Genomic DNA, 13,015 nt, shown 5'->3' with positions numbered 1-13,015 from the left:
TATCGAATTGCTTTCCAAATACCTGAGCTGATGAGATTCCTCTGTTGAGCAGGCCTTATCAATGGGACTGCATTACATTCTTTTTACATGTCCATACAGCTAAGGATAACACAGTTTTTTATCATTTAAGAGAAAAATGCAATTTCTATTCACCACACATTAATATTTCCAGTGCTTGCCTTAACTTATAGACGTCACTTCATTATCTCACCAGAAATCAGAGGAGGAAATTGATGTCCTGGTTTGAGGTAGGTGATATTTGCATTTTCTTTGTATGAACTCTGACTCAAAACCTCACCCTGGCTCAGGGAGCTTTTAGTCATCAAGAGATTTCTCTCCAAAATTATTGGTCTTTCCTGGAAGAGGGGGGAGGGCAGAGCTGGGAAACTACATAGCAGTCGTATGGTGTCAACAAAAGACACTGAGTCTTAGCCAAAAGGCCACATCCTTTGCTAATGGAAAGTAGCTCTGTTGAAGGAGATTGACCCAAAAGATGAATCATAGAATATCAAGGTTGGAAGGAACCAGATCATCTTGTCCAACTCCCTGCTCAAAGTAGGACCAATCCCCTACTAAATCCCCAGATGGCCCCCTCAGGGAATGAACTCACAACCCTGGGTTTAACAATCCAAACCACTGAGCTATCCCTCCCCCTAACATGAACGAGAGTGTGCCTTTTGAAATTCTTGGGAGATCCCACAGGAGGATAGACTCTCTGTGCCTGACGAGGGGCTTGAACCCTGGACACTCAGATTAAAAGTCTGACTCTCTACCAACTGAGCTAGCCAGGCAAATCTGAGGAATTCACCTTTTAAATTAAGGCAGAAGGGATTCATTTTACCAGTGGTGGTACTCTGGGAAAATCTCGGGTTCTAGTTTAACAAAATTCAAAACTTCTGGGGCTGGATCCACAACTGGCATACATCAGCGTAGCCCCACTGAAGTTGCTGGTCACGTCCATTGCACTTCACCGATTTATACCAGCTAGAACTTGGGGGCACGATTTTCCTTTCGCCCTGCCCAAAAATGTGAGTCCTAGCCTCTGTTTTGTTTAAAAACTGGGTGGGAATTATTTACAAAGAGATTCTTTATGGTTTGTAAATAGGCCTCAGGTTGGGTTTTTGATTGTTTGCATTTTTAATTAACTATTCCTCAAACAAAAATGGCTCCCGGGGCAAAAATTCTCCAGGTAAATGTTCTCTGACGTGTGATGGAACACAAAACACCCCCATGTTCTCCTATTGCTAAGCCAAGGCTCTTGCTCTGCTGCAAGAATCTCTGCAACCACATACAAGGGCCTTTGATGGTCTCCAGAGCAGGGCTCACAGCCACATTAAGGGAGGTACCTCAGTCTGGAAACTATATAAGGACAAGAGCTGTGCACTGAGATCTGCACCATCAGCAGAAGCATCAAGGAAATTTCCAGCTGACAGCAAAACTATTTCACAGATTCAGAGAGAGCTCCCTTTTTCACCTACAAATGGAAGGCAATGCGGGGCGAGTGGAATGCAATATGGTTGACTGCAGACTTGCATATTGTATGTGGTCCTTTAGACACACTTTGTCCCCCCCCAGCCCGCTCCCTTCATATATGCCCAGCAGACACACGCGCCACCTTGGCAAAACTACTGATGAAAATGACAGTTGAGTCCCCCAGGGACGTACTCACATGGCCAGTACAGAGGCATCTGTAGGACCTCATGGAGAGACCCTGACACTCCATGGAGATGCCATGCAGTAAGGGAGGTCCCTCAGGGTCATGAGCATGTGACGCTCAGGGGAAAATCAGATCTGGATATTCTAGTCCCAGACTGAGCTCAGGAGGGCTAGACTCAGAAAAGGAGGAACATGCAGCTGGGATTCTGACTGCACTAAATGTCAACTTGAGTTAGTTGTTCCTCAGTTTCTAACACAAACTCTGTTACAAAAGCCCACTTCTTGCTGCTATGTTTGAAATTGCCCCTTTGCCCCTCTCCACACTATGTTTGAAAAGACAAGCCCAGCTCTGCTCCTCCGGTAGCGGCTTGCACTTCCTCTGCAACTTCAGTGTGACCCCACAAAAGGGCAATAAGAGAGTTTTCCTTCCGCGGTTTTGCCTCCATGTTCTTCCTCCGGGAACTGGCAGCTGTAAGAATCTTCGACCAGGCGGCACACAGGTGGCAGCAGACGGCTAGGATGATCAGGCTCTGTAGGGAGCACACCCAGGGAACAAGCAGACGTTAGGTTTGCGGTTCTAAGGAACAATGCCGTGCACCGGGGAAGCAGCGTTTCACGGGTGTCTGACAGGTGCTCCAGATATGAGCCCAATCTTGCTGTCCACCCAGAGATGTTAGGGTATCGTATCGCATCAGAGCTTGGAATGAGTCCAGGTGAGGCCCGCAAATATCTCAAGTGCTGCAACCCACATGGAAAATATATATTGTGCACTATACACCTCAACACAATGGCTAATGTCTCCTGTTTTGGACTGTCTGCCAGAAAGTGGGTTGCTTAGGGTACCTTCATAATAGGCAGGGGTGGCTCTATGCATTTTGCCACCCCAAATATGGCAGGCAGGTTGCCTTCGGCAGCTGCCTGAGGAGGGTCCACTGGTCCTGTGGCTTCGATGGACCTCCTGCAGGCACGCCGCCCTCGCAGTGACCAGCAAAGCGCTCCCAGTGGCTTGCCACCCCAAGCACGCGCTTGTCGTGCTGGTGCCTGGAGCCACCCCTGATGATAGGCCCTCAGCCTGGGATTGCCTCATTTCTGCCTTCAGGTGGACGGCTCATGAATCTGACAGGACATGACTGGATCGTTGTCCATAACACTGGGACAGATTCTCATTGAAGCGAAGAGTGTGTCTACACTGTGGAAAAACCCTTCATGGCAGCGAGTCTCAGAGCCTGGGCGAAAAATAGCAGTGTGTATATTCGGGCTGTGATTCACTCCCCCAACACCGGGTTTCAGAGCCAAGCATCCAGCCGAAGCCCGAACTCCATACTGCTATGGTTAGTCCCTCAGCGTGAGCCCCGCGAGTCGGTCAGTGGACCTGGGCTCTGAGACTCGCTGCCAAGGGGCTTTTTTTACAGTGTAGACATATCTTAAGGCCCCTTTGCACTGCTCAGACAGGGCAACGGGTTTTTGGACTGTATGTGAATGTATTTACCTCCACTTAACAGCTCTTAACCTACAGCACTGTCTAGTCTCTTAGTACAAATGGAAATCTGACCCTCGATGTTGGGAAGAGCCTGTTATAGATTAAGCCCAGCTACGGCTCAAGATTCTGAACTACATTATACTTTTAGAAGAACGGGCAGTATAACCTTTGCTTGTCCATTCCTCGCACACTCACACTCCCTGCAGGCCACAAATACTTGTGCACACAGCATAGACACACAAAACCACCCCTCCCCCCCGCCCCCCGGTTGCTGCTGTGCAAGCAAACTGGGAAACGGTGCCAATACGTCCAGAGTGTCTGCTTCATGACACACATCACATCTGTATCTACACAGTCCTCGTGCAGCTCTCTGTCCTAAGCATATTTACCTTTGCAATATTCCTCTGAGGAAGGGATGGAGAGACAAATGCACAGATAGGTTTAGGGTTTCCATTGTACTCGGAGGTGTGATTTGCAGCTCAGGTAGGCATACTCATGCTAACTTTAATCTAACTAGCATAGCCAAAAATAGCAACGAAGACTTGACAGCATGAGCTAGCAATGTGAGTACATATCCACTGTCTCAAGTGGGTTTGCAGAGCCGGTGCTGAAGCCTGTACTGCCACCTCTTGACTGCTATTTTAAGCCTTGCTAGCTAGATTAAGGATAGCGTGAGTGTGCTGACCTAAGCTGCAATCACACCTCTGATTGCAGTGTAGATATAAAAACGGAAGTGACTTATTCAAGGTCACATAAGACGTCAAAGCAGGGTGACCAGATGTCTTGATTTTATAGGGACAGTCCCAGTTTTTAGGTCTTTTTCTTATATAGGCTCCTATTACCCCTCACCCCGTCCCAATTTTTCACATTTGCTGTCTGGTCAACCTACGTCAATGATGGAGCAGGGAACTGATCCAAGTCTACCAAGTCCGCAGAGCCTTAACCACTGACCCATGCCTTCCTCCCTTCAGTTACCATGGAATAGTCCATACAGATGCACAGACCTTCAACGATGTGGAGTTTCTCTTTCTTCAGTGTCCATAAGCAAAGGTGCAGGAAGAAAGTCATCAGGATGAGAATGAATACACCCAGTGCAGTCAATATCGCCAGGATGGTAGTGTACTTGGAATCTGATGAGATGGGGGGATGAAATGAAATACATGACCATAGATAACCTGATCACAGCCCAGCCCTGTGCTACAGTGAAGTCAATGCTTCCAAGGAAATGAGGGAGAAGTATGCTAATCCATGTCTGAGTCAGATGATGAATTGTGAAACTAGAAAAGAGAAAACCATAGTCCAGGTTATTAATCACAAAGGCCAGAACTGGCCTGGGATCATGTGTGCAGGAGATCATTGTTTGTGGATAGCATGCACGATCTCTGCATTGCTTAAACATGGATAGCATACATGATCTCTGCATTGCTTAAACACAGATAGCATTCATGATCTCTGCATTGCTTAAACATGAGCATCCACCTCTCTCTGTGTTGTAATGAGGACCTAGTATGTCTAGGCACTATCTTTTCACCCATTTACCTTTTACTTCAATGGAGTGTCACATGGTACAAGCCAAACCCAACCCAGGATTTCCCTGAAGCAACTCAACACTCAATGGACCAAATGTTTACCCTTACTGCAGCTCCAGTGACCTGGCCCAGTAGAAATAAAGATATCTGCATACAAAGGGCCCAAGGCTGCTGAGTTCCATCAACTCCAGTGATCTCTGAGCCCAATTCAGGGCCCCATTAGAGATACTTGGCACCTGTCAGGATGGGGTCCAATATTTTTTTTTCCATCAGTAACTTGAGTTTCCAGGTTCTGCTGGTAATTGACACCTGGGTGATTAGGACTGACAACTAGCACATGGTGGGGGAGTCAGAGACTGAAGGAAGTTTGAATGTGGGTGATTAACTGCTAAATTGTGTCTCGAGATAGCCCTGTTAAAGAGCAGCAGATGCCGGATGGAAAACTCTAATAATCTGTTTGCTAAGGAACAGTTCTATTACCACCCCTACATTTCTCCTCTTGACCCTTTGATGCTTGTTGTTATTATTAGCAATGTTTCATGATGTTCAAATCTGCGCTTCTCAGCAATTCATGCTGCTTCATAAATACCACAGGGAACTCAAGGGTTATTTCTTCCATGCCAAGCAACCATGATGGCACAAACCCAGGATCGTGCCTTTTCCTGGGGATCTTAAATGCCTTGAGGAAAAGAAGAGTCTGAAGTAAATGATCTGCCATCCAGGACGTACCTTGCTGCTGAACTGGGGTCACAGCTCCGAAAATGCCACATTCTACATTGTGGGTATGATTTCCTGGCCTGATTGTTCGTAGTCCAGAACTCTCACAGCTAAGAAAAAGAGAAAGCACTGTTAAGAAGATCTCTCTCTGTTTCTGTCCCCCGCTTCCTCCTCTCCCACTCAGCCTGTCTCTCTTTCCTCAATTTTTTATTCGTTTAGCGCACAGCTGGCCAAATTATGGCTGCCCCTGCTGGATACACTGGACCAGTTCTGCTGAGAAGCTTGTTAAGATCCAATCCCACCCAGACCCAGTTTCAAACTGTTTCCACGCTTGTGTCAATTTGTGGCTTTGACCTGAAAGTAGGTGGAAAACGAGTTTCACTTTAAGATTTGTTGGGTACAAAACCAAAGAAAAGATTCATGTGATATGCTGCCAAGCAAAAACACCTGTAATAGTAACCCAGCAGACTCTTGGATAATTAGTTGCTGTGGCTTTAATTTTTCATAAAAATTTAAAAGTTGCCACTTGAGGTGTGTGTCATGAATATTGCTAAAGAAGACCTCAATCCATAAATACATACTTAGTCCAAGGCCTGCAACAGCTGTTCAGAGTGTCAGAATAGGTTCCAGTTTTACAGGGTTCACAGATGAATTTGAAGTGATCGGTGCCTAGGAGAGAAAAGAAAAGGGATTACTTCTGGGCAGCGGTATTGCACCAAGACAAGTATGGTCCATTTTCAAGTATTTGAGAGTAAACATGGAGAATGGAGAGAAGAGCTAATAACTGATGACATCCAGAAAGGGAGGGGTTTAATGTCTATTTTGTTTCAGTCTTCACTGAAAAGGTTAATGGAGATCAGATACACAACACAATATTAATAACAAAGGGGAAGGAATGCAAGTCAAAGTAGGGAAAGAACTGGTAAAACATTTATGTAAGTTAGATGTATTCAAGCTGGCAGGACCTGATGAAATTCGTCCTAGGTTATTTAAAGAACTAACTGAAGCAATCTCAGAACCATTAGCCATTATCTCTGAGCACTCCTGGAGGGCAGGTGAGGTCCCAGAAGACTGGAAGAGGGCAAAGACAGTGGCTGCCTTTAAAAAAGGGAACAAAGAGAACCTGGGAAATTATTGATTTGTTCCAGTGTCTTTCCAGGTATTGAAGTTAGGATGACCAGTCTATAAACAATGAATCTGCAAGTACCTGGAGGATAGTATGGTTAGCAGGAATGGCCAGCACAGATTTGTCAAGAACAAATCATGCCAAATCAATTTAATTTTCTTCTTTGATGGGGTTACTGGGCTAGTGGACAGGTGGAAAGCAATAGACATGATATATCTTGACACGGTCCCACGTAACATAAGCTTTTGACACAGTCTCATGTAACATAAACAAACTTGGAAAATGTGGTCTAGTGGAAATTACTATAAGGTGGGTGCACAATTGGTTGAAAGATCGTACTAAAGAGTAGTTATCAATGGTTCACTGCTAAATTGGAATGGTGTCCTACAGAGATCAATCCTAGGTCCAGGACTATTCAATATTTTCATTAATGGCTCAGATAATGGAGTGAAGAGTATGCTTATAAGATATGAAAATGAGACCAAACTAAGAGAGGTTGCAAGTACTTTGGAGGACAGGATTAGAATTCAAAATGGCCGTGACAAATTACAGAACTGATCTGAAATCAACCAGATGAAATTCAATAAAGACAAGGGCAAAGTACTTCACTTAGGAAGGAAAAATCAAACGCACAACTACAAAATGGGGAATAACTGGCTAGGTGTTAGCTCTGCTGAAAAGGATCTGGCGATTATAGGGGTCACAAACTGAATATGAATCAACAACAGCAGCAACTATGAAAAAGGCCAATGTTCTGGGGTGTATTAAGAGGAGTGTAGTATGTAAGACACAGGAGGTAATTGTCCATGTTAGGAAAGATGTGACAAATTGGAGAGTCCAGAGGAGAACAACAGACATGAGAAAAGGTTTAGAAAACCTGATCTATGAGGAAAGGTTAACAGAACAGGGCATGTTTAGTCCTGAGAAAAGAGGACTGAGTGGAGGGGCCTGATAACAGTCTTCCAGTATGTTAAGGGCTGTTATAAACAGGATGGTGAACAATTGTTCTCCATATTCACTGAAGGTAAGACAAGAAGTAAGGGGCTTAATCTGCAGCCAGGGAGATTTAAGTTAGATGTTTGGAAAAACTTTCTAACTCTAAGGGGCGTTAAGTGCGGGACTAGGCTTCCGAGGGTGCTTGTGGAATCCCCGTCACTAGAGATTTGTAATAATTGGTTGGACAAACACCTGTCAGGGATGGTCTCGGTTTACTTAGTCCAGCCATAGCACTGGCGGCTGGACTTGATGACCTCTCAGGTTTCTTCCAGCCCTGCATTTCTACGACTTGGGGGAGCGGGATCAACATAAGAAAGGAGCACTTTAAGATGGACAGTAGAAGAAACCCCTGAGGAGGGAGATCCATTAGACTGTAGACTAGTCCCCTAAGAGGAGGTAGTGGGAGAGCTATTGTTTGGGATGTTATGAGAGAAAATGAAATAATACTTTGGTTTGGGTCAAATGAAATGTTTCGTTTCCATCATTTCAAAATGTTCCACTCCGATTTTGACCTCCCTTCCCACCCCTTTTTTAGTCTAAGTGTTCTAAAATTTCAAAACAAAACGTCCTTTAGACTCGAGAAACCAAAACAGAACATTTTGAAAATTTCAAAACAAAACCTATGCATATCTTACAATTGACTTCAATGGGTTTTGAATCAGTCTCCTCCTTAAAATCCACCTATTTGTTTGTGCTCCATTGCTATAATATCTGAGCACACCTTACATATTTATGGAGCTATCAGGTCAACCTACTTGTGAGATAGGGAAGTACCATTCTCTCTTTTTTATCCATAAAAAAATAAGGCAGTGAGAGATTAAATGTTTTTCCTGCCAAGGTCTCCCAAGAAGCCTGCGTGTCACTGAGCTGAGATTTGAATCCACATCTTCTAGGTCTCAGGCCAGTGCCTCAACCACAACACCTCCCTATCTCCCCATTTTTAAACTATGATTCACTGGTAAATTAAAACCCGCTATCCCAACTTCTTCTCATCTATTCTGGTTTTTCAGTTCCCTTTTCATTTCCCTTCTTTGAATATTTGCTGTTATGCCCCAGAGCTGTGCAAAATATTAGAAATTAGATTTGAAACTTGGCACTTCGTGAAATTGGATCAATTTAATGAACCCTCCCCCCCCCACTTCCAACGCTATGCATTTGGTTAGGTTACACTCAGAGACAGGACTCTTTTGGAGTGAAACCTGGCCTAATTTTTACTCTGTCCACCCATCATTTTTATATTACGCTCCTCAATGTAATTTCTGAACACACAAAGATGATCTTATTATAGAGTAAAATATTAGAGAAGAGTTTTTGCAATGAAATGTGAAGAATTTTGACATTTTGCCTGTTTGGCTGCAAAAAACACATCTTTTTAGGTAACATTTTCACAACTCCCTTCTCATCACCATCATTTTAGAGCTGCAAAATAGCCCAGAAAGAGCTTGCAAATGTTAGTGTTTTCAAGATCTGAACTGTTTTCTTCATGGACTTCAGCAACTTCAAAGCTGATGTGTGGCTTGCTGAGCCGTCTTCTCCTTACCACCAGAAGGCTTCCAGAATGCACCCATGTAGAGAATGTATGTACAATGTCTGCTGACTGACATCTCTCTCCACCTTTATGGAGCTCAACTTGGCAGACTCATTTGCATTCTTATAGTTACCTGATTTGTTCAGCTCCGTCCCCGCCTCACACTGAGGGAGTGGACTGCAGATCGTACATGGAAGATTACTACACTGGTATCCAGGACTACACTTACAGGTCGGTTTCAGGATGTCAGGGCATGGATCCGAAAGGCCGGGTGTCGCTAGGAAAGCAAAAAGTTAGACTTGGTATAACAGAGACCAGAAACTGACTCTTGTTATTTAACCTGGGCATTACTGGGTGATGCTAGAGAACCTCTTCTAGGCAGGAGAGTGCCTCTGGGAATGATATATAGACCTGGGGCCAAACACGCTCTCAGTTACGAGGGTGGAAATCCAGAAGGGCTCTGTTTCAGTAAGTGGGGTGACACTGAGGTAAAATGTGGAGAATCTGACCCACTGTGACTTTCCAGCACACTGGGATTCCTAGAGCCAAATATGTTGTCAGGGTGAGTGAACCCCAGGGCCAAAAATAGCACCCAGAAGTCCATGGCTGTCCCTACTGTTAATGGGAAAATACAGCTATTAAGTCCCAGCATGCAATGCTTCATATTAAAAATGCAGGCAGTTGCAGCCCACTGATACTTAATGGAAATTTCACGTGATGGGTGCTGAGTGACCAAAGGGAGCACCGCATAGGAATGGACTCTGCATTCAGCCCTCGAGCTTCCTGTCTGTTGGCAATGCCCTGCATAGTCGGGCAAAGTCCCTGTGTCAGAGGGCTGCCCACAGGATTCCAGACCACCAATGCCACGGTTCTCATTCCCTGCTCCTCCCTGGCATTCAGGCTTTTATTTGCTTCCAAAATAAATTGAGGCAGAGTCAAAACCAGAGAGCCGACCCTCTCCCGCTTCCAAATCAGGAGAAGCTCAGCTCCAAACCTAGATCTGAACTCTGCAATTCGTGCCCATCTCTAATTTCTGACACCCTTTAAAACAAAACAGAACAGTAAAGCGAATGGTGAGAGACTCCAGTGGTTATGAAAATGAAGGACTGATCACATTTGCTAGGGCCAGGGCTTGTGACACCAGGCCCAAGGGGGTTATTTAGAGGAAAGAGAATTGCATGTTTTCCCAGCAGTTAGGTAACATCAAGGGCAAAACAGAAAGTACAGATTAGTGTAAGCTCAAAGGTGTGACTGGCTGAGGTGGATGTGCAAGACTGAGAAAGTGGGCTGAGACCCACTCACATGCTTAAGTCTAGAGTGGGAGGGGACGGGGTACTTCACTGTGTGCGAGCATCACACCTTTACATTGTCCAGAATCTGATGTCACCTTCACATAATACAACAAAACCCTTGTCTAGGCAGCAAAACTGCCTGCGAGAAAAAAGGAACACTACAGCTGATAATGTTGCCATTTCTGTATGAGAACACCATCCAGGGTAAAATTTACAATGGCTTCCAATCCTCTTCATCAGCTGATCAGCAGTTGTGGGATTAGGAAGGTATATCCATACTAGCTGTATATTGCACAATTAAAGCATCCAACATTGGCCTCTGTCATAGACATGATGCCAGACCAGAAGAACCTTAGATCTATGATGGAGTGGCAATTTATAGATATTAAAGGTAGAAGGGACCATTATGATCATTTGGTCTGACCTTCTGCATAAGGCAGGCCATAGAACCTCACCCAGTAATTCCAGCATCAAGCCCATAACTTCTGAGTGAGCTACAGTATATCTTTTTGAAAGACATCCCATCTTGACTTCAAGACTGCAAGTGATGGAGAATCCACCACATCCTAGTTGCATTCTTCCATGAACATCCTCAGACCTGCACACAGTTTGGAATGACCCTGAGCCTCTGGGCTTGGGTCCCTATTACCTTGCACCTTTGATTGTCATTTAGGCCCGTGCAAAGTATTATGATTTAGTGGCATTTGACACCCACTTTGCAAGGCTGGGGGAGAATCCAGCTCTCCTCCTTTCGGTCCCACACATTAGAGCATTTCTAGCCCAAATGCAGAGGATGCGACTACCCTGCTGGCTGAGAAATCTGGCAGCGAATCCTAAGGAGCGCTGGGCGTGGCCCAACATGCTAGAAACAAACCACCCTTCAGCTTTGGGATGGTTCTGCATCCAAAGCCAGATCCAGATTTTGCAGCCTGCTCCTTCCTATTCCTGCAAAGAGACAACCCAAAACCAGCCCCTCACTGGCAACCTTTGGGTGCAGGCAGATTAAAAAACAAGAACACAAATCTAGTCTGAATTTTGCAGCTCAGGCCCCTCTCTGATAACAAGAAGGGGGAAGCCCAGGCTTCTTCTTTCCTTTGTACACACTGCTGCTCCTGTCACACTGAAATTTTCCTTCCCCATGTTTATTGATTCTGTGGTCAACATGGACAAGACAGAAGGAACCTTCCCTCACCCCCTTACCTGAGCTGCACTTGAGGCAGTTTGTAATACCCCCCTTGGTCACCACTTTGAATTCATCGTCGGAGCACTCAGTCGCCAGAGCCAGCTCCACCTTCAGCCACAGGTTCATCAACAAAACCAAGCAGATCCCCTGCCTGGGGAGACGGAGTCTTCTTTGCTTGGCCATATCTCAAGCTGTTCTCCCTGTGGGTGGCTGCAGCTTAGGTACCTCAGCTGGGCTTATTTCAGCTCTCCCTCTGCCAAGTGCCTCCTGTCTCTCTAATGCTTTCTGAACCAGCAGAGCACTTTTTGTAGCGTTTGGCTACCGCATACATGTGGTTTTTTTCCTCTACGCAGTTCCTGTTTTGAAGGGGAGGGGGCAGGGAGAAGATTGACATATTCTCAAGGCTTCATTTTTTGAATGCAGCACAAGCTAGCTGGAATTTCTACTAAGAACAGGGTTAAGGGGCCACTCACAAAGGAAATCAGTGAGGATGGAGCATCCTGGAAGCAGCAGGAGGAAATTTTCAAAGGGGTTTGTCTACACTTGTAAGTTAATTTGGATAAAAGAAGGGTTTGAACGTTGAGCTATTCTGAAATCCTTCCTTGCGTAGACAACCCCGGGGAGTCCAGGTTTTCAACTTCCATTGCAATCAGCGGTTGATGTTTTGGGGATCATCTAGACCAGTAAGAGGTTCTGTCACTGCCTGCCTGGTAACTTTTGGTATCTTTGTGCTGTATTGCCATGCTGTGTATGGCTCAGAGCCTTGACCCCAGTAGCCAGCCTACAGGACTAAAGCTCTCACCCTGGCTCCAGCAGCCTAGTTCCTCCTTCAACGGTGACCTCAAAAGCCCTTCCGGTCCTAGTCTCCCCAAATCCATTTACCAGGGTCTTCACTACCGGACACTGGGATTTTACTCCTTTGGTTTGTCACCCCCGAAGGAGTGAAATCTGCTCCCCAGTTTTCTGTTCACTTTGGGACACATGCACCATGCAGCACAACAGAGACCTGTCTGGGGTAAAACTAAACAAAAGGGTTATTTTAATAGAAAAACCACCAATCCAAAGAGGAGCTAGTAAGGGGAAGCAAGCACATCCAAGTTACACAGAAGAGCAATGTAAAGACACAATCTCGAGTTTTACAATTATACATTAGATAAAAAATCTCTTCTAGTGCAAGCTACCTATTGTCTTTGCTCAGTTTCCCAGCGTGCCCCTTAGCCCATAATGGGGATCCAGTCTTCACAGACAGCCCCCCACCTTCGAGACGGTCCCTCGGTTCTAGATACCCTTCACTTCAAACCCCTCTCCTTTTAACTGGCTTTGCAGATTTTTCTGAAGGAAAGAAAGAAAAAAAGAAAGAGAAGTTCCCTCCTTTCTTAGTTTTCCAAGACTAGGATTTTCTTTTCAGTTTCAAGTTGTTTCAGTGTTTTCCCAATAACTTGAATGGTCCTTGACTTGTCTTTTTCTAGGTAGTACAGTGCTAGGTGCTTGGAGCTAGTCTTCTCTGG

At 45.2% G+C, this 13,015-nt stretch overlaps 1 protein-coding gene and 1 non-coding gene across 2 annotated transcripts; both read right to left on the bottom strand.

Annotated features, from left to right (window-relative positions):
* Positions 1 to 264: 264 nt before the first annotated feature.
* TNFRSF18 (TNF receptor superfamily member 18) lies at positions 265 to 11,784 on the bottom strand. The gene is made up of 6 exons (XM_032779945.2): positions 11,525 to 11,784; positions 9,166 to 9,309; positions 5,964 to 6,051; positions 5,395 to 5,492; positions 4,141 to 4,266; positions 265 to 2,186 (listed from the first exon to the last, which is right to left on the bottom strand). The coding sequence occupies exons 1-6, from the start codon at positions 11,688 to 11,690 to the stop codon at positions 2,044 to 2,046; spliced, it is 765 nt and encodes a 254-aa protein (XP_032635836.1). The 5' UTR covers positions 11,691 to 11,784; the 3' UTR covers positions 265 to 2,043.
* Positions 719 to 791, bottom strand: TRNAK-UUU (transfer RNA lysine (anticodon UUU)). The gene has a single exon. It is a non-coding gene; the product is annotated as a tRNA-Lys (tRNA).
* Positions 11,785 to 13,015: the final 1,231 nt, after the last annotated feature.

Source organism: Chelonoidis abingdonii, chromosome 23 (assembly GCF_003597395.2).
Source record: "Chelonoidis abingdonii isolate Lonesome George chromosome 23, CheloAbing_2.0, whole genome shotgun sequence".
In the NCBI taxonomy this organism is placed as follows: domain Eukaryota; kingdom Metazoa; phylum Chordata; order Testudines; family Testudinidae; genus Chelonoidis; species Chelonoidis abingdonii.
The sequence above is the reverse complement of the archived record's forward strand: the minus strand, read 5'-3'. Positions and strand labels throughout refer to the sequence as shown.